This window comes from Polyodon spathula, chromosome 25, assembly GCF_017654505.1.
Source record: "Polyodon spathula isolate WHYD16114869_AA chromosome 25, ASM1765450v1, whole genome shotgun sequence".
Taxonomy (NCBI): domain Eukaryota; kingdom Metazoa; phylum Chordata; class Actinopteri; order Acipenseriformes; family Polyodontidae; genus Polyodon; species Polyodon spathula.
The window spans coordinates 4,851,302-4,871,863 of NC_054558.1; the positions used below are offsets into that span (position 1 = coordinate 4,851,302).

Here is a 20,562-nt window from a genome sequence, read left to right on the forward strand (position 1 = left end):
CCAATTACAAAAAAAAATTATTCAGTAGAAAAGTATTCATTTTAGTTTTTATTATCATAGCATGCGCTTAAAACCACACACATTTATTTATTAATGAAGAAAGCTTAGCTGCGACCATCCCAATGTTGCGTATGCAAGTGTAGCCCTTGAATCTATTCGGGTGGGGGGTATGCAAATAAAATAAAAGCGCTCCGGAGGGATTTGAATCCTCCCACTTATTCGTGTTTCAGTTAATCTACAAAGATCCTGCATTGGGGGCTTTTTCACCCCCTTTTGGTGTCAACAACAGAATATTTAACAACCTTGAAAAAGAAACGCCAAAAAAGTGGATTTGTTCTGCAAGAGCGAGTGTGCTATCCATCAATAAACACGAAAACGGAGGCTTGGCTTCTGAAGGGGGAACATTGTGTTTTAAAAACACATCTGATTTTACAATGTGTTAATATATATATAGAATATCAATGATATATATATATATATATATATATATATATATATATACACACACACACCACACACACACACACACACACACACACACACACACACACACACACACACACAGAGAGAGAGAGAGAGATGGATAATCATCTACAGTACTTTTCCCAAATCAAATCTTGTATAATAATAGAAAAAGATTCTGGCAAGTAAATTGAAATTCTGAGATAGATCAAGCAGTGACACAAGTCAAGCCCATGTCAAATCACAGTGCTGAGTTGTTAAATAAGGCGATATTCTGTCACTGTCATCAAAGAAAAAGAAATAAAAATCAGAGAAGGGAATCTAATTAGAGAAGGATGTGGCATGGTTTAGGATGGGCGTTTCCAATAGCCTGGCAGCTCTTGGACAGGTTGAAATGAAATGATAGCTACACACAGACACGCTGGAATGACAGTACAGCTCTGCACTGGACCGGTAACTTCACCCAAAAACTGTGCAGCGCAAGAAATCATCAAAGAGAAAAAAAGATGTTCTTCTCTTTGCCATTTAAACTGATCATTCCTCCTGCCCAGATGTCCTGCTCTGCACTCGCTTTTAAACTATGAAATACATCCAGTTCAGATTGTAGGAAAGCCTTAGAAGACATGAACTAACCAAACCGTGACACGGCTGATCGAGGAATAAGAATAATTAGAAAGGGTATCAGGCTGTGATGTAAATTAAAAACGGCATTGACAACTCCATTAAAAGCAGGCGCACACAGTGTGTCAGCAAAATCCATACAGTCTCTATACACCACATTTTAAAACACTAGCAGTGAGTGAGTGTGAGAGCAGCCTGGATCTCTATCAACGCAGGGGTCCTGACAGACTGGTGCTGCTCCCTGTGCTGCAGTCTAGTGGAAGTGCTGTCCTTCACTGCCAAGCCCAGGTGCAGAGGGAGACTTTCTCTTCCAAGCACCCTCCTGGCTCTGTGATTACACAGATCTGTGACCTGCCCTGCCTTCTATATACATACCAACACCACAGCATTATTATCTTATAAATGACCATGCAAAAGGCAGAGTGAGACACTCCAGCAGAGACAAGCGCGCTGCAGCAGGGAATTAAACAGCTTTTGTGCAATAACAGTTATTATTGGAGATCAGTCCATGGCTGAGAACAACTAAAACATCAGGAATGAAAAGGACATCACAGTGATTGAAAACATTGAGGTACAGAGGACTTATTTAATAATATATATATATATTCACATACTCCATAAAACATTACTGTTTGCAATATACTGCACTATATGAAAAGGACAGCGATACATCACTGATGAAAAATGAGTTTGGGTGACAGGCTGCTTGTTCCAGATTGTAACTCTGACGGCTTTTATCAGGAGCTGCAGTCTATTATCAGGTGGCTTTCAGGAAGCTGTTCCATACAAAGGTGAAAGGAAGAAAGCGACTCAACAGAAGACGACAGACAAACGAGAGATGCATGCTTGTTAATCAATCAGACCTCTGAAGTTTAAGCCACTTCAGAACAGTTACAGTACTTAAACGCAGACACTGTACCCTTGCACAGGGAATCATCAAAACCTCTCGGTTTCAACAGTCCGTTTTTGGGGAACGCGTTCACAATTCAAAGTGGACAGAATCGCTGCCGCAAGACTTCTCTCTCTCTATAGGTACCATTTCAAGTTTCAGAACAAGAGCAGCGATTTCGATTGTCAAATAATGCTTTTAAAAATTAACGCAAATGATTCAAATGGCAACATTTTTAAAATGAAAGAAAGATTTTTGTTTGTTTGTTTGGACACACATGTAACTGCTTTGAGATGCGAGGGTTGGCTCTCTAAATATAATCTGCTGTTCAGGTCAGTCTGTACAGTCCCCCCCCCCCATAAAACAAACTCATTTTACTGCATAAAGTCGAATGAACCCTGCTGAACAATGTTATCTTAACATACCGAATCACACACCGCTGTGTAGTTTTTCATTTAACAAAAATACTGACAAATAAAAAAAACAGCGACAGTTTGAAATCTTACATGAAATACTACTGCACCACAACTAGGGCTTCTGGTAGACTTATTTTTTGCGATGTAGTTTCTTTGATGTTAAAGAAAATATCTAAATTATGTTCATAAAAGTTGTTAAAAATGATGTCTCAATCCTAAAATTCTAGGTGTTGCAAACGTTTTGGCCCCGGCTGTACATCACTATGAAACTCTGAAGGTGACTACCTCGCTGGGTTTAATTACAGACTGGCAATGGAAATAAATGAAACATGCAGGGAATGTATCGCACACAGAAAATAAAGTGGGCTTTTCCTCTGGCTCGCTAAACATCGAGGTTTGTTGCAGGCATCGTGGTCCTTTCATGGGATTATCCAGCGCTTCAAACATTAATATCTGCAATAAAAGAGATGATTGCATGTTGCATTACAGGAGTTTGAAAACACTGCAGAAAATAAAACTCAACGAAACACTCCACATCTCTTCTTACACTTTCACCTTAACATATATGACAAATACAATGACAAAAGTATTTAACAAATAACACATATCAATACATATATATAACGTCCTATTCCCACGCAAGAGCCTGTCTTTCGCGTCTCTGTTACCCCCGTGCTCGTGGTCCTCGCTGCATTAAGTTTACCTGTAGTAGTTTGGTTTGAAAGGTCCGTTCTTATTGAGTCCCAGGTATTTGGCCTGTTCATCTGACAGCTCTGTGAGATGGGCATCAAAGGTGGGCAGATGCAAGCTGGCGACATACTCGTCTGAAAAGACAAAAAAAAAAGGATATTTTCAACTCAGGGAGGGAAATAAGACTCCTATTGCAGAGCAGTTTCATCCATTCCACTAGCTTGTTTAGCCACAGTGTGTAGACAACAAGCTCAGGTGTGTGTTTTTAAACTCATAGTAAAACCAGGAACGGATCACACCGCTATGCAATTGGGGTCTTATTGCAATCCGTGCAACTAATACAGGACAACTAATCCAGAAGACATTCTATTATGTAAAGGTGCCCTAATTCTTTTTGACCACAAGAGGGCGCTGCATGCATGCTAATTTGCTCTTACCAGTCAGTAGTTTTTCTTAATGCAAGCTAATAACACGTTGAAGGGTGATAATACACTGTTGTTCTGTCCCTGTGCTGCGGTGCTTCGATTAACCCTCAACTGGTGACAGTGGCTCGTGCAGACTGTGAGCATGGCACATAACGGTTGGGAAGGGCAGTTTCCACAGCCCCTGTGTCGTGTTGTGTTAGTGTGGCAAAAGTGCTCTTTCTCTCTCATGTGTTACAGGACCTTGGAGGCCACACTGCTACACACATTACAAGCAATACAGGCAGATGCTCATTATGACTCTGCAGCCTTGTACATAACACAGCATCTCACACACATCTGTTCAGAACGTACCCATCTTTTTAGGCAGCAGGTAGACATCCTGTTTGTAACGCCCCTCGGGGGCATTGTAGAGCTCTATCAGGGCAAGAGCCTGTCCAATAGAGAAGGGGCAGAATTAGTATTCTGAGCATAGAAGCGTGCAGCTGGACTCCTAAACCAAACAGCAGCAGACATTTCTGAGTACAGAGCAGCCAGCAACATAAACACACTTCAAATACAGAGCATGATTCACTTGTGGCACACAAGGATACACTTTGCAACAGAGCTAACTAAATGCATGCTTTGCATGTTGCATTACCATAATGCAAAGAACAAAAAAAGAGCAAGTCTCAAGCCGAATATAATCTACCTCCCTCAGTCTCTGTGTGTAGAACTGTTACCATGTTCCATATCTGTGTAGCTATTTTATAATGCATACAGGGCAGGGCTGCTTCACGAACTCCACAGAGTTCACAAAAACTGTTTTAAAATGTCTACAAATGTAATTAGAAATTCATGACCGAAGGGTATATATAGATATAGATGTTATACAGATAACAGAACGAAGCAAGGCAGGAGCGGCGGTGCACTTTGTCGTGCAGGAGCGATGCAGCGGTGCAGCTCCACGCCCTCACTCACCTGCGTGGTGGCTGTGATGGACAGAACAAAGGTAGGGACTGTGGAGCAGCTCAGGTTCAGGAGACGTCCCTTAATCAACAGACAGACTCGGATTACTACAGTGGCAGAGAATCACCAGATAACTGCAAAACTACAACCACAGGCAGTGCTGCCAAATCCCCCTTTAAATGTGCTTTACTGAGTAAATGCACCGTCAGACAGATTCACGTCTTAATGAAGAGGCACAGGAAAGCCTCCTTCACTTTCTCTTTGCTTCCACAGCCACAAAGGACTGCTTTATTTATTTATTTATTTATTTTTACTGTGTCCAGTTGCTGAACAGAATCATCAACTCTCACTTAAGAAGCCAATCGATCCCTCCTGAAGTCTTCACATAGAAAAGGGAGTTGAGAAGGAGACACAGAAAAACCAGCGAACACTGAACACTCCCACACAACAAAAGAAATGGACCAAACCATCTGTGCACGGGGGTGTTTGAAGTCTTTCTTTCTTGCAATTATTATTATTTATTTATTTTACCTCCGCCAGCAGGACGACTCTCTTGCCATCTGGCCAGATCACATGATCCACTTGTGACCGCACCCTTTCCCAGGTCAGCTCTGGGGTGCGAAGACTGGCCTTCAATTAAAACGCCACGATTGGCACGTTAGTTTTTTGCAAAAACAAAAACACAAAAAGATGAAAAGCACCCCCTGCCGTGCCACCCTTTCCCCGAGGTTCCTTACCACATCGATCTCCGTGTTGGAGTGGCCCATGTTACACACGATGCAGCCGTTCTTCATGCGATCCAGCTGCTCCCTCGTGACCACGTTTTTATTTCCTAAGGGCAGGATCATTCACGGTTACGGCTCTTTCTCGCATTCAAGATCAAATAACCTTTTAACCAAATTCTATGAAAACGTCTGAGATTCATTCTTTAAAAAAAAACACACACACTACACAATGAAAAGCACCTGTACAGGTGATGACAACGTCCACTTGACGGATAACTTCGTTCAGTTTTACAACTCGGAACCCGTCCATGCTGCAAAAAAGAAGAGATTCAATTACTGGACCGGCGAGCGGCACCTGCAGTAACGTTTATTTCTACAGTTCCTCTATGCAGTAAAAAAGGAGAGTTTGTTAAAGATTGGGTTTCAGTGGTGACTCTGCTGTATGAAAGCTCCACAGTGTGCTGGGAATGCCCTTACCAGGCCTGCAGAGCACAGATGGGGTCGATCTCTGTAACGCACACAATGGAGCCCAGAGCTTTCAGAGCAGCACAACAGCCCTTCCCAACCTGAAACAAGGAGAAAAAGCAACCTATCATTAAACAACTACAGACCACCCCCAGAACCTCTTTATTTAGGGTAGTTTAGCGCCACACAGACACTCTCAAATCAATCTAATGTAAATATTGATTCATCCTTCAGAAGCCTTTTCTTCCTGGTAGATACCGACTTGTTTAAGGTTGTCCCGTTACTATTAGCAACCCGATCGCTCATCGGAGCGCTAACCATTCAAACCCGGATTTAGACAGAGCTGTTCAATAATAAAAACGAACAGGAGTCGACGGCTCACCTCTCCGTATCCGCAAATGACCACCTGCTTTCCGCCAAACATAACATCTGTGGTCCTCTTCAAACTGTCAAAACAAGCAAAGCCTTCTCTCATTACTGAGCTGCACAGACAACCCAAGACCAGCCCGTGCCCACAGCATCAGTGCTTATTCCAGCACGTACAAACCGAGGTTCTCTCGCACAGAGCTACCCGCAGGGAACTCCCAAGTACTCTGCCACACGCGCGGTTTAAAATGAGCTCCCTCCGTCACTGGCTTTTGTGCCAGCTGTGCCAGGCAGTGTACAGTAATACGTTCTGCTCACCCGTCCAGAATGGACTCCCTGCAGCAGTAGAGGTTGTCAAACTTCTGTTTGGTGACGGAGTCGTTCACATTCATCGCGGGAACACAAAGCTTTCCAGCTTTGGACAACTGGTAGAGTCTGGAAAACAAAATAAAAAGAGCATACTATCAGCAAGACTCAACTCAAAACTGAACCCATTAATAGAAATCACTGGCTATCTCACCCCAGGGAGGGAAATAAGACTCCTGTTGCATAGCAGTTTTGCCCATTCCAGGTTACAAGCTTGATTAGCCACAGTGTAGGTTACAAGCTCAGGCAAGTCTAAACTCAATCCAGGAATGGATCCAGCTGCTATGCAATGGGAGTCTTATTTCCAGCCCTGCACCTGTACGATCACAAAATCAGTTAAAGAAAGAATCAATGCATTTCCTGCCTGTGGACTCCGGTAACACTCTCCTCCACAATCCCTCTGATCTTCTTAAAGACATTGGGGTACTTCTTATAAACCCAGTGAGTCAGATCTCCTCCATCATCCAGGATCTGCCAACAAGCAAGCAGGGGAAGAACCAGCATCAGGACCTCGAGCTATTCTGCAGAGCCTTACCCTTGAACTGTGTGCACCCTGAACCCTACCACCACCTGCCAGGTCACTGAGTCACAGGCAGCTAATTATCAAGCACAAGCGATTGCATCCCCCTGTAGAACGAACTCACTCTGCTTCATAAAGTCGAGAGAAAACTGCTGAGCAGTGCTACGTTAACATACATTGAATAAAAAGATTATGTTTGCATGTCTTTTTTAAAATTATTTCTCAGTCCTGAAGTTCTCGGTGATGCTGAGCCCTCGGCCCCAGCTGTGGTTTGCCGGGACGCACAGTGTGGGATTGAGGGCAGTTGATTTGTAACAAGAAGCTCAGCGCTCTACCATGTTGGGCTGCCAGCCCTCCATGTTGACACAGCGATCAATACACCACCAGAAATCATCCTCCGACTCCCCCTTCCAGGCAAACACTGCGACTCCTACAGAGAGGGAAAAACAGCAAGAGCTTCAGTCCATCCCCATAACTGTCTTAATAAAACACTTTCTACACATGCTGTTGAGCGAGTGAGGTGCACCGTGATCCCTGGCTGGTATAATGTATACATCTGAAATATAAATACAGCACTCGGATGGACACTATGAAACTCAACATTAACGAAACTGCTTCAAAGCACTTGATTCCTGTTCCACTTCAAGCCCACTGCTCGCGCTGGAAATGACAGCTGCTTACATTTCAGCAATGATAAAGAACACTCAGGAGTCGGCTTTCAGATAGAGCTCTCAAAAAAAAAAAAATAATAATAATAATAAGTTTGCAGGCAGGTTTATATACCTTTTTATTTATTTATTTTTTTAACTCCAGGTTGCTATGCGACGACAATGTTAACAAGAAAGATGAAAAAAACAAAAACACCTTGAAAAACCCTATTGTGTATTGTGTCTTTAAATTGGGCACAGATTGAGCACAGGGTGAGAATGACACTGCTGGCGCTTACCAGCCTCGGACAGCGCGGCTGCCACTTCGTTCTGTGTGGAGTAGATGTTGCACGCAGTCCAGCGGCACTGAGCGCCCAGCGCCACCAAGGTTTCAATCAGAACCTGGGAAGAGATTGGAGCGACACACAGACAATGAATTCTACTTTATTTATTGATTCATTCTTCTCACATTTCGGTCAATTCAAGACCACCCACACTTTTCCACTCTTGCCCTTCTGTGTAAAATAATTGACTTCTGTATTTTTGCATGAAATTGACGTATTCTTTTTTGCAAGCCACATGGATTGGTGCTCAGTGTGCTTTCATTTGACTTGAGTGATCTACGCACCTGCACTACACTCCCTGTTGGATGCTACAGTCCAGCAAACTGCTACTTCACCTTGGCTAATGCTACCGTTAATTCAGCGTCTGTAGCAGGAACTACAGCAGGAGCTGTCAGCTGCAGATGGCGATTTCACACTTTAATCTGGCAATGTTCTTCACCCTGTCAGACAGAGGCTGTGCATCAGCCAACGGAGGAAAACACCAGGGGACTCAGAGAAATCCTGCCATTTCCACAGAGCGTTATGCATGCATGGAAAAGCTTACCAGGTGAAGTAGCAGGATCGAAAACACTGGGAAATTTAAAAAATAAATAAATAAATAAATAATTCTGTGCTTTTAAATTATTCCCCTGCAGTTGGGACGAGCCTTGATGGACAGAACAGTCTTTTCTTGTTCCCAAACTTTTCTTATGTTCGTAATTGCAAAGCACTGTGTATCATGTCAGCTTTCACTGTGGTTTATTAATATCCAGTGTTGCTGTACTATACATCATAATAAAAGCACAGAACTCACAATAAACCCTGGACAGCTCAAGCTGTCCTGTATTTAAACCCGATAACGATCAGGAAGGTGTGCATACTGTCTCTCTACATACACAACACTGTGTGCGAAACAGCTCATTAAAAGCTATGCTATAGCTGGATTGCCAACTCCATCCCTAAAGCTTTGCTGTTGGCAATTACATGTTCCAATTTCTGTGTGGGCTTGAAATGAAAGCAGTGCAGAGCAGAGAATTATAAAACCCACAGCAGATACCATAAAGAAAAGAGCTTACTGAATCCTACATCATTATTACACAGTGATGAACACAAGGGCAACGCTCAGTCATCTCGCTGATCAAACTGAGCTAAATTTTAAAAAGACACGTTTTTAATAGGACTCGCCTGAGCTTCTTAGCTGTACACTGCGGCTAATCAAACTCATAGTAAAGCCTGGAATGGCTGAATCTGCTATACAACAGGAGTCTTATGTCCATCCCTGCACAGGTGTTAGATCCCATCATGTTCAATCAAAATGTGAAATTTTATGACCTGCATTTATTGTGTATTCCAGCCTTTCCTCCTGTGTCTGGAGAGATAATCAAACAGCAGCACAGAACAGGTCTCACAGGTCTCGAGCCAGCTCTCCGCTCTTGCACTGAGCTGTCCAGTCAGCGAGCGTGCGGAAGACTTACCGCAGTCTGGGCAGTGATGTGAGTGCAGCCCACAATCTTGGCTCCAGCCAGCGGCTTCTCTCCCTGCGCTCTCTTTCTGAGGGAAATGAGGGATGACATATCTGCAGGCGACAGGACATTCCCAAATCAATGGACTTCCAGCGGTGATTAAAAACATGAAGCATCTTTACAGCTTGCAAACGAACCCCACTGCAGATAATAACCCCTCTTCTTTACAGCTTGCAATCGAACAAACGAACCCCACTGCAGATAATAACCCCTCTTCTTTACAGCTTGCAATCGAACAGACGAACCCCTCTGCAGATAATAACCCCTCTTCTTTACAGCTTGCAATCGAACAGACGAACCCCACTGCAGATAATAACCCCTCTTCTTTACAGCTTGCAATCGAACAAACGAACCCCACTGCAGATAACAACCCCTCTTCTTTACAGCTTGCAATCGAACAGACGAACCCCACTGCAGATAATAACCCCTCTTCTTTACAGCATACAGCTTAATAAAAGCCAAGATAAAATAAAAAAAAAACACAGCAGAGGCAAATTCAGGTGACCTGCATGATTTTTAGATGCTTTTTAACTGGTGCACAGAAACAGACTCCTCTTGCACAGAGTTCCTGTTAGATATAATAACTAGATAGAGGAACTTCTCTCTCTAAACTAGCTAGGGAGGAAGAACAACATTAGGTTATCAGAAATGTTTAAAACGCAGCTTTTTCTACTGTGATGTTCAAATAGCTTGTACATGCATGTACACATACCCACCCCTAGTGGATCTCACTTGTGCCTAAAGCTGTCTTGAGATTGTTAGCTATTGCCCTGAGTCTACTTTTTAACCCTCTCCTATTAAATCTTTATCAGAGCTGTACCTGCTCCGAACGTCCTTCAAATCTTAATAGATCTATCGCTGCTCCTCCGGGAGAAAGCAGGGGCGCTTCATTAGACGAATGAAACCCAAGTTTACTCTGACCTTGCTCTGCAATTTCAATCTCTCTCCGGCCGAACTCTGCCTGCTTGATGCTCTTCACACAGAAGTCGCTGTTGCCTTTGGAGTTGACCTGAGTCTTGTCTCTGGGCGAAGTCTCGTCATCGGAGCTGTCTGTGTAGGACGCAGCTGAGCAGAGATCAGGAGGGACAATCAGCAGCAGAAAAGCACCAACATAACAAGATCTCTAATGAAACGGTGCAGTGAATATGTACAGACTAAAATCCAACAACACACTTTTCAACCTTTTTTCAATGTTTTTTTCTCCTGAGCGGAAAAAAAATCTTGTGGATCTGATTTAATTTGAAGGTAGACCCTGTGGGGAGTTTAGCTACAGGAAATGCAATACCAAGATTACGGTACACAAGCAGCCCAGCTGTTCGCACTACAAATACAATTTCCAGCAACGGAACCTGGTCACTTCACATGCCACACAAGGCACTGCCACCTGGAAATGTCATGGGAGGGACAATGACCCATGATGACCTCAGCGGGGGGTGCAGAACGGCTCCTGACAGGATTAAAGGGGACCCCCTTTCCATACCTGAGCCCTGGCTGTCCGTGGAGGACTGCGAGATGGAGCGTGAAAGAGAGCGCCGGCCGGTCTTGGTGGGGAAGCGGCTGAACTCCTGTTTGTCATCCGCAAACTGGATCTGCTGCAGAACGAAATGAATTTCAAAATCAGCAGGCACGTCGAACGCCAGGTTTCTTGTATAAATGCGTGGATGGTAACGAGACTCCTGTTGCATAGCAGTCATACTACGTGCTTGATTAGCCATAGGACATAGGGGACAAACTCAGGTGTGCTTCATGGTAAAACCAGGAAGGGATCAAACTGCTATGCATTGGGAGTCTTATTCCCATCCCTGTGCTCAGAAATGCATGTACACTGGATCATAAACCATGCAGTGGAATCTACTATTGCAGGTGGACAATACCGCCTGCAGACAACAGGGCTGGTTTTCCACTGTGTAACACACTTACTCTGGAGTGGGCAATGTGGCTGCAATTGGCCTAGAGGAATATAGCCTAGTGCAACATCTGATAAACTCATACTGCAGTTCCCTGGTGTCCCTTCATGCAGTCATTTCAAAACAGTGTCTCTCCCACAGAAACAGTTCAGTTTCCTTTTCCCATTTTCTGCATGTCCACGCCGGGGCCTAATCGGATCTTTTGTTCCAAAACAAGTCAACCGCATCATTAAAATGGAGGAGGAAAGCGAAAACACTTTGACACCTTACTGAATAAATAAACACAGATGCAGTCTTATCAGAAAGCTATTCAAAGCAGTTCACTGCTGGGATGTAAGTGGAAAAAGACTTGTTCATGGCTGGCTTTTTAAAAGGGACAGGTTGCAATACATTCATAGGAATGCATTACCAAAGGGCTCCTGATCAGCATTCGAGCACAGATCCACGCTTTCTCATTCATTCCAGGGTAACTTTAAAGTCACTTTGCAAGAGCAGAGAAAGCCAATGCCGTGTCTGGAAATGCAACATTTTACTGTGAAAACAGATCCACTCTTTAAAGGAGAATTGCTGCCAGACTAAGAAAAACACACAGTGGTGGGAAATGTGCAGGTAACTTTATAATTCATCATATGCAGGGCTGTTATGGGCAAACGCCTCTCAACACCCAGAACTGCAGGACTGAGACATCACACGCGCACACACAAACGCTTTTATTTAACATCACATAATCAAAGAAACTACAAATTCTCAAAGTCTACCGGAAGCCATGCTAGTTGTACAGCAGTATTTCATGTTAGATTTTGAAATGTCACCTATGGACACTACACAGCGGTGTGTAATTCAACACGTTAACAAGGTGCCATTATTCATCAGGTTTCACCAACACACTCAAAACAAAACACCACAAATGCAGACAGGCTTTTTGTGGGCGATTTCTATTGGGCGTCTTATATTCGTGTTTATTTTGCTGACAGCATTATCTTCCCTGGAGCCCTGCTGTCCTGATGGAAAGTTCATAGCAAGAAAGTTATTTTTGGAAAACGTGCCATAAATGTCCTGGGCTCCGTCCAAGTTACAAAATGTATAGTGTATTGCTCCTGGGAGATGCATTTATAACTGCACTGAGTGAGCCAAAAGTGCTTTTTTCCACCCTGTAGCAATTTACTGCAACAGGAAACGCCTCCTCTTATCTGACATGTGGTCAAAGGTTAAGGTGATATGAAATCATATCAATCTTGTGCAATCTGTTCTTTAAGGGAAATGTTCTAATTCCAAAGGAGATAACATACAGTGAATGAGCAGGCTTGTGCTTAGCTCAATGACATGTGTTTGATAAAGATGCTTGAGCACATAGTTCCTTCTGAAGAGAACAGAGTCATTTCTGCTGGCCTGAGTTCAGCTATAATCCCTGGAATAAAACACTGGGGCGATTACAACCCAGTCACTGTTATTAATACCACAGCTTAGAGGAATCGGCACAATGTCAATATGAGCAAACCCTGACATGCAGAGAGATCGTTAACCCTTAAACACAAGGTCGTTACAAAGTGGCCTTCAAGGCGTAAGAGCAGGGGCATGACTAAAGGGTTAACATGAAGAAAGCCTTTAAAAGGCTTCTGTGTTTGAGATTAGCTATAAACAAACAGGCATGAAGTGTGGAGGTAAAGAATCATCACGACCTGTGTTGTCCTTTGATCTTCAGTTCTATAAAGAACTTCTAAAGCTAGTAAAATAAAACCCTTGCTTGATCCAAACTAAATCATTTCTTGGCAATATCTATTTATTTTTCTTAGCAAGTTTCTGTTTTTAAAGATGATGGTTTAAATACCCCTCAAAATAACCATACTGATCACACAACAGATCCTAAATCGTGTTCCTGTTGGGAATGCCTCATGTGTTCTTGCCTGTAGTTTCTGCGATCCTGCATCACTGCTGGGAGTTGGATGGTAGACTTGTCGTTTTGAACCCCTCCAAACTAATTCATTATATAGATATCTTACCGTAACTGCTATGCGTTTCACCCGTGAGAACTGTATTGAATCATTCCAATACGTTCCCCCTAGATCCGGTCCAGGAGTCGTCACTACTGCAGTAGCCACGCCCTGCAGAATGACACCACTGCTTTCACACGACCTCACACTTTGTGTTTGGAATTCCTGTTTGAAGCACACTGTGGAGTCCTGCCAGTCTTCATCTCCACGCTATTTATTATTGTTATCGTTACTTCAGCAGAGTAGCAGTGCAGTATTGGAACATTTAACTTTACAAAACATACTAATGATCAAATCCCTTTACCCATAACACCGCAAACTCTCAGCGCTCTGCGGACTCGCTGCTCAGGGTGCAGAACAAACTCGCTGCCTACCGCTGCTGTCTCCTGCGCTCCACACTGCACTGTGCGTTCCTGGAACACCATCTTCAGAGCTTGTAGAGACAAGAGACATCCCTTTATAAAAACAAACAACTAGTGCTTGCTAGTTAATATAGCAGGATCTCTCTGGATGATCGCATGCAGTGCTGGGCTGTTAATGGGCTTGGGAGTGCAGCGGTAGGCATTCCACACACAGTATTCACAGGAAAGCTTTTCAGCTGACTCTCACTGAATCCTGCTTCCACATCCATAGGCATGCATTTAAAAGCAGTTCCTATGAACTCGTATTCCTATGTGATGTACAGCTGACAGCAAGGGAGCTGAACGTGTTCCAAGTCATTGCTTCAGCTCTGTGCGTGTCCACTTGTGCTGTCATTTCAAAATGTATTACTAGAGAAAAAATGACTGCCGCTGAAAATACCCACGGATTGTGAAATCCCCAGCCAAACACTGGAACAAAGGCAGTTCCTAGGTTATAATTAACTGTTTGTTTGAGGACAGACAGCTGAACAATGACATTATTCACGAGTCTCAAGTAAGAGACTGTAAACTCAATGAAAAGCCTTCTCCATGAGCCAGCGTGAGGCGCGTCCCTGACGTCACGTCTCAGCGTTTTTATAAACTGGGGGGCACGCTGTGGACCGTACACCAGCTCCCTGGTCAGCTGTTCAAAGCTGGTTGCGAAAGTGTGAAGGACGGAGAGTGGAGGCACTGTTTTTCATTGAAAGAGCCCCACACAGCACCCGCTCTATCTGTGAACTCCATCTGGGAGTTGAAAGCCTTTCCTCCCCGCCGTCATGAATAATAATGAGCAGTCCTGTAGCAATCCCTTTACTCAGTTGCTATAAGGTTTAACTGCACTGACTCGGATTCGCTCTTATAAGATACTGTGCGCCTTATTTTGCTCTGACTTGAATTTTCTTGTTTGATCTGCCCTTATCTGTATGATATTCTGTAATGTGATATTTTATAATGCGAAACTTTGTACTGAATAAATAAAGCAACTAAGTCCAGTTATCCCTTATAAGAGTTAATCACAGCATTGTCTGCAGTGTTACCATGCATTTACTACAGCACATTATCCCCTATAAGAGCGGCAAAATTCAAAAAGTGCACGAGCAGCTATTAAAAGGAATGTGACTACTTAATCTGCAGGAAACAGGGGAGCACATTTCCCCGTTACTTTATCCTTAATGTAATCTTTTAAATGACACCGGTACTGAATCACAGTCCTCACAACACAGCGAACATTAATATCGAAAAAACAAAAGAACCTGCCCAATCACTGACAAAAGCCTGGACTGTGCTTCAACACAGTTTAAAAGTAATGAACTCTAAACACAAGAGAATACAGGTCCTTCACAAACCTACCGTGATGTGTCTCCGAGCCATCTTTCGCAAGAGCAGACCCCAGCCAGTACTGTCGGGTACTCTAGAACTAAGGGAAGGCTAACTCGAGCGCACAGAACTAGTACCTTTACCAGCGCTGCCCCCAGATCACTCCAGCTAGACTTCACAGCCTCCACATCCCTCACTGCAATCAGCCAACCCGAGAGGAAACGGGGCTGCAGAACAGGAACAAAGCGCTCGCCTGACTGCCCTTCCTCAGGCTGGCTCACAGATTTATTCATTAGGAACTACATTCAACACTCCGCTGCACTGCACTCAGCTTAGGGCCAACGCTCCCCCGAGTGTTATGGGCTGTCCTGAACTAAAGGTCACAGTCGGTACCAGAATCAAACACAAGCTTAAAAGCACGATGTGTGGTGCAGAGCCCTGGCACTGTGTTCTACTGATCTGCATCATTAAAGCAGAGCTGGTATTAGAGGTGAGCAATGTGTGTAGACCTTCTCTCTAATGTGTGCTTCAGAGTGAGAAGACACTGACCTCTGAGAGTCAGGAACCACACCTGTAAAACACCCACACTGTGACATGTGTCTCTGGCTCAGAGTGACTGAGCGGCAAACAGGCTTCCCAGGGTGGGCAGAGGGGAGTACTGCTTTGGAGAACGTAAACAAACCTGAACACAATCTGCGTCCTGCGAGTGTGGTTAAAGGCTAATCAGGTGTGCAGGTATAAAACTGAACTGCATGGTGGGAAGCTGTGTTTTTTAAATTGTGCTAAGGCTCGGACCCCAGATATAAAACACGCACAGTCATTGCACTGCTACTGGGGAAACAAAGAAAAAAAAAAAAAAGGTACAGAAAGAAATGTCCTTCCAGCGAGAGAATTTCTTGTAAAAGGTTACTCCTGTTTCGGGGAGCTAATGTAATGTAATGTAAAGCAGATCAGTAGTGTTTTAAAAGATGTTTTTGCACAAAAGTGAATCTGTGTTTGCTGAAGTAAGTCTATAATGACGGTTCTGGGAAACAGCAGGACTGGGGTTCCAAAAAAATCAATCCCAAGTAAGATCAAAGCATTCCATGATTATTAAAAGAAAAAAAAAGTCCCTGAAGGGGGGCTTCAGATAGCTAGGTGTATTTATTACTTGCAATACAGTATTTGCACACAGCAGTTATAGAAGCAATGCCAACGTACTGATTAACTTATCAGACTTGAGACACTCCCACTGACAATGAACACTTTCCACAAGATCACTTCAAGGGCAACAAACGCAAGACACAGCATTCTCTGAAGTGCTATCTACAGCAGGATTACACACTGCATTTAATATTCAACTAAAACGTTACTTACAGCTCGGAATACCTTCCAGTGCACGCAGCAATCACTGCTCATAAAAATAAAAATAATAATAATAATAAATAATAATAATAATAAAGGCACTTGAATTCATTAGATTCTTGTGTGCTAAGCATGCTAGAATTGCCAGCCCAGGTTGTAGTTTCAAAGACATTACCAATATTAATAATACTCCCTTTATGCAAGGCTACAATCCCACCTGAATGATAGCCGTGCCCGTGTATCAGCTAATGCATGGGCTTCAGCACTGCCAGGTCTGGGTTATCTTTCAACAACCACCAAATACAAAAAGCTCTTTGTTTAACAGGATCGCTTTAGAGAGGGTCAGATTGCCTCGCACACTCACTGTAGCTTGTATACTCTTGTAATGTAATATGCACATTGCTCAAACTGCTAATGAATGCTAATAATGTCTACCACTCTGAATGAAGATTACGCAGCCCTAAACACTGCAGCTCATCAGGAGCGTTTTGCTGCGTTTTTTCTTCTTCTGTGTACTGTACTTGGTGTGCTGTGTCTTCCCTTGGTATGTCAAGGCAACTCCACCCTGAGCACAAGGCTCATGATGGCTGCAATGTGTTGCTATATTGCACACTGTATCAGTATTACAGTGTGTCAGAAAGGCTTTATTACATTTGTAATTCCCTGTGAACAGCCTCACTTAGAACTTGATAACTGGTGCACAAAGCATATGCCATCTTACTGTGATTAGCATTCAGTTAACTTCATCCTCACTGTTAAGAGAGAACAGCGAGGGCAATATTCAAATCTGAATCATTTATCCCACTGCAGACGTGGCAATGAGATTCTAACTTACTACAGCTTAAAAACGAGACAGAACTCTTCCTGTTACAAATGACTACAAAGCAACCTGCTTTTATAGGAATGCCTGCTGAATAGAATTGAAGATTCCCGTTGATTTCACAGTGAGAGGACGTCAAGTTCAAAGACAAAGCCTTGCACGGCAGCACCTGCCCAAACATACACCTGTGAACCAGTGTGTGTGTCAGCACTGACGAGCCCAGGATTAGACCAGGGGGCTTCAGTAAGACCACTAGTATACAGGAGATATATATATATATATATATATATATATATATATATATATATATATATATATATATATATATATATATATATATAGTATAGAGCAGGAAATGGGTTCAAATATGCAGTGTCAGTGCTGTCAAGATCAAAACCAGACCCACACTCTGAAGTCTTCTTACTACAGAATTCAGAGCCACTTTGAAAATTCATTTTTCTATAATTTCTACCAGTCTGCAGTAAATCTATTTACCATCATAAAAACTGCAAACTATGATGAACTGTAGCCCTTAATATAAACATAGCTCTTCATTCTCGTTATTATTATTATTATTATTATTATTATTATTAATAAGCACACTCTTTCCCTTGTATAAAACATGCCTTCACTGTATCTGCTCAGATCGGTGTTGTTTGAGTTTTCTTGTTTGGTTTGGCACGCTATTATTAAACAGTATTTCACAATGACAGGGAACATGTGTGAATTGAAATGATCCAACAGGAAGGGCGTGTGGCAACTCGTAACCCACTTCTATAGAGAACGGCTAAAAAAAACACTGCCTACAATATACTCCCATTATAAATGTCCTTGAGAGAATGAGGTCATGTGGGTGTGTGGGGGGGTGGGGTGGGTGCGTGAGGGTGTGCGTGTGTGTGGGGGTGCTGTAATGAGGGTTCGCTCATTATCTGATGTCCTATGAATTTATTTTAGTTATCAACAAGTTTTAGACCCGCAACAGGGCTGCTGACTCTATCCCTCTGCTTAACTAAACAAGGCTGAAAACAATGATCTCGTTCATTTCTATTAGGTCTGCCAGCCCATTCTTTGGCACTACTTTGCCCTGAAGGCAGGAGTCTGCGCTGTCACGACTATGATTCATGCTTTTATTAGCATGCTGATAATATTCATTTCAAGCAGTACAGGAATTGTCACTTGTGACTGACTGTGCGCTGACACTACCTCAATCCCAGCTGAAGTGCTCCTCAGCTGCACTGTGATTACAGAGTCCCTGTACTGTTCAGAATGAAAACGTGGAAGCTCTGGTTCTCGTCCTGGCTGTGCGGAGTCACCGGTCTCCGCCGGGGACTCTGAAGGGAGCGGCGCTTTGGCTCTGGTGCTCCTGTGGGTTAGGCAGGTCAAACTGGTCAGGACAGATTCTCCTCACCGCTCTACAGCACACCCTGCTGGCCGGGCGCTCAGTGAGCTCAGGGGCGGAAACCTGCAGGGCTGGCCTCTGTCCTCCAGGGGTTGGAGGCTTGCTGACATGGCTCTGGTGGGATCGGAGGACACCCATTGTATCTTCGCGTCATGTGGGCCGTTGCCGCGGCCAGGAGAAATGCAATTGGGCATTCCAAATTGGGAGAAAATCAGGGGGAAAATTATAATTGGACACACTAAAATTAAAAAAATAAACATTACAGATGTTGAAGCTTAGAAACTGTGATCCAAGTCAAACAAAACAGATAATTCTGTACCTCTGTCACAGGTAGGTATGTTGCAGGATTGGAAATAAGGCTCCTACTGCATAGCAGTTTCATCCGTTCCAGGTTTTAATACACGCTCGTTGGTGTCTTATTAGACCCGTAGTAAAACCAGGAATGGATCAAACCGCTATGGAAGTCTTATTTTGACAGTGTGAATAATAATCCGATACAAATATTGACGCTAATCTCTACATTAATATTAATCAGCATGGCTTCGCACGACCACGTCCTCTGCACACCCCCGGCATACACAAAGTGTTCATGGCGTGTGTGTCAAAATGTCTAGAGCCGAAGTTTAACCAGATCAAACTTTTTAAGCGACGGAAGACATTAACACAAGGTGAATGAAACGAGAAGCGCCTCGTTCCCTGGCCACCGACCCCTATGCAAAGACAAAACCAAGCCTAACAGCAAGGTCCGTGTTAAAGACTGCAGTAATAACACATCAGCATTACCGTCGCCGTGCTGTGTTTGCCCTGCACCGAGATCACCGCACACGGCACGGAGGTAGAGGACAGGGTACGATCATGCAATCCCCGCACGATGGCCCGGGACTGACCTCGGCAGCACCTGCTACAGAAAACGCAGTAACGCGTCGCACTCACCTTCTTGACAGGTTTGTGACCGGCGACTGGGGTGAAAGCGGCCGGGACGCCGGCAATGTCCCCGATGCCCATTTCGCTGTTTTTGGTCACGGTCATTGCTGAGAATTTCTCGGCCACATTCTCGCTCTCTTTCACATGTTTGCTGGCCTGTTTCAGATCCAACTTCCCGTCTCCCGGACTAGCCGACATGGCGTATCGCGATCGCTGCTATTGATGCTATATGTATATATTTTAATGCGAGTTGCTGCAGTGTTGAATATGTAGCGTGTAAACTGCACTGTGTGTTATCTGTACTGCGCTCGGCTGCCTCTCTCGCTTTGATAATATTAGCGGTAGTGTCAGGACTCCCAGTGCAGCTCCACGCCTCCCTCCACTCGAGATTAGCAGCCCTTGCCGGGGTTTGTTTTGACGATGAGCTGAGCGCGTCCTCGGAGAGGGCGGGGGGCAGGGAGGAGCTTGCCCCTTGCAGGGTTGCAGCGAGGGGAGGTGAAACCGCCTCCATGTTGGCTCCCCGCAGCAGAGCCGCAATGGCACCCCTTGCGTGAACGTGTGACGAGGGAGGTGACGTCACACGCAGAGTGACGGCAGCGAGTGATTGCCTCTGGAATGGAAGCTTCGGTTCTGCTAGGTTAGATCGCACGTGCCAGGGCGCTGGCAATGCAACTCCCTGGCAGAGTCATTACTTCCAGACTGGGGCAGGCATTCATTTATAACGCAGTGCAATCACAGGCTAGCTTATTACATTATTATCGAGACCATTGCATTTACAAATACAAACAATCTGCAGTAATAAATACACACACCGAAACCAGGTGATCAACTCTGGGGAACTGGACGCGGCCAAGCTGTCATTCAGAGACACTCTAAATTCGGGCAGCTGATCAATTTAACCCGATTACAGGAGATCATCCCTTTCGGAACAATTGAGAAATATAATGTAATACATTGATTATTACATTTAAACATACTGAAGATTACAAAATGCATTATAGAATATATGCCAATATATTTTCATTATGTTGTACATCAATCATACTCGAATTATTTTGAATACTTTTAAAGTTGTA

At 43.8% G+C, this 20,562-nt stretch overlaps 1 protein-coding gene across 5 annotated transcripts; it reads right to left on the reverse strand.

The window, feature by feature from the left end:
* Positions 1 to 2,319: 2,319 nt before the first annotated feature.
* On the reverse strand, positions 2,320 to 19,907 carry LOC121299778 (S-adenosylhomocysteine hydrolase-like protein 1). 5 transcript variants are annotated; one of them, XM_041227831.1, is made up of 17 exons: positions 19,496 to 19,905; positions 10,864 to 10,972; positions 10,305 to 10,448; positions 9,336 to 9,436; positions 7,837 to 7,939; positions 7,226 to 7,320; positions 6,735 to 6,841; positions 6,323 to 6,439; positions 6,021 to 6,084; positions 5,651 to 5,739; positions 5,414 to 5,484; positions 5,186 to 5,280; positions 4,980 to 5,078; positions 4,461 to 4,529; positions 3,855 to 3,933; positions 3,092 to 3,212; positions 2,320 to 2,841 (listed from the first exon to the last, which is right to left on the reverse strand). In XM_041227831.1, exons 1-17 carry the CDS (start codon positions 19,682 to 19,684, stop codon positions 2,835 to 2,837), a joined length of 1,659 nt encoding a protein of 552 aa, XP_041083765.1. In that variant the 5' UTR covers positions 19,685 to 19,905; the 3' UTR covers positions 2,320 to 2,834. The 5 variants fall into 5 exon arrangements, with proteins under 5 accessions (XP_041083765.1, XP_041083763.1, XP_041083768.1 ...); XM_041227829.1 differs by having other exon boundaries at positions 10,864 to 10,975; positions 19,496 to 19,904; XM_041227834.1 differs by lacking the exon at positions 19,496 to 19,905 and adding an exon at positions 15,033 to 15,128 and having other exon boundaries at positions 10,864 to 10,975.
* Positions 19,908 to 20,562: the final 655 nt, after the last annotated feature.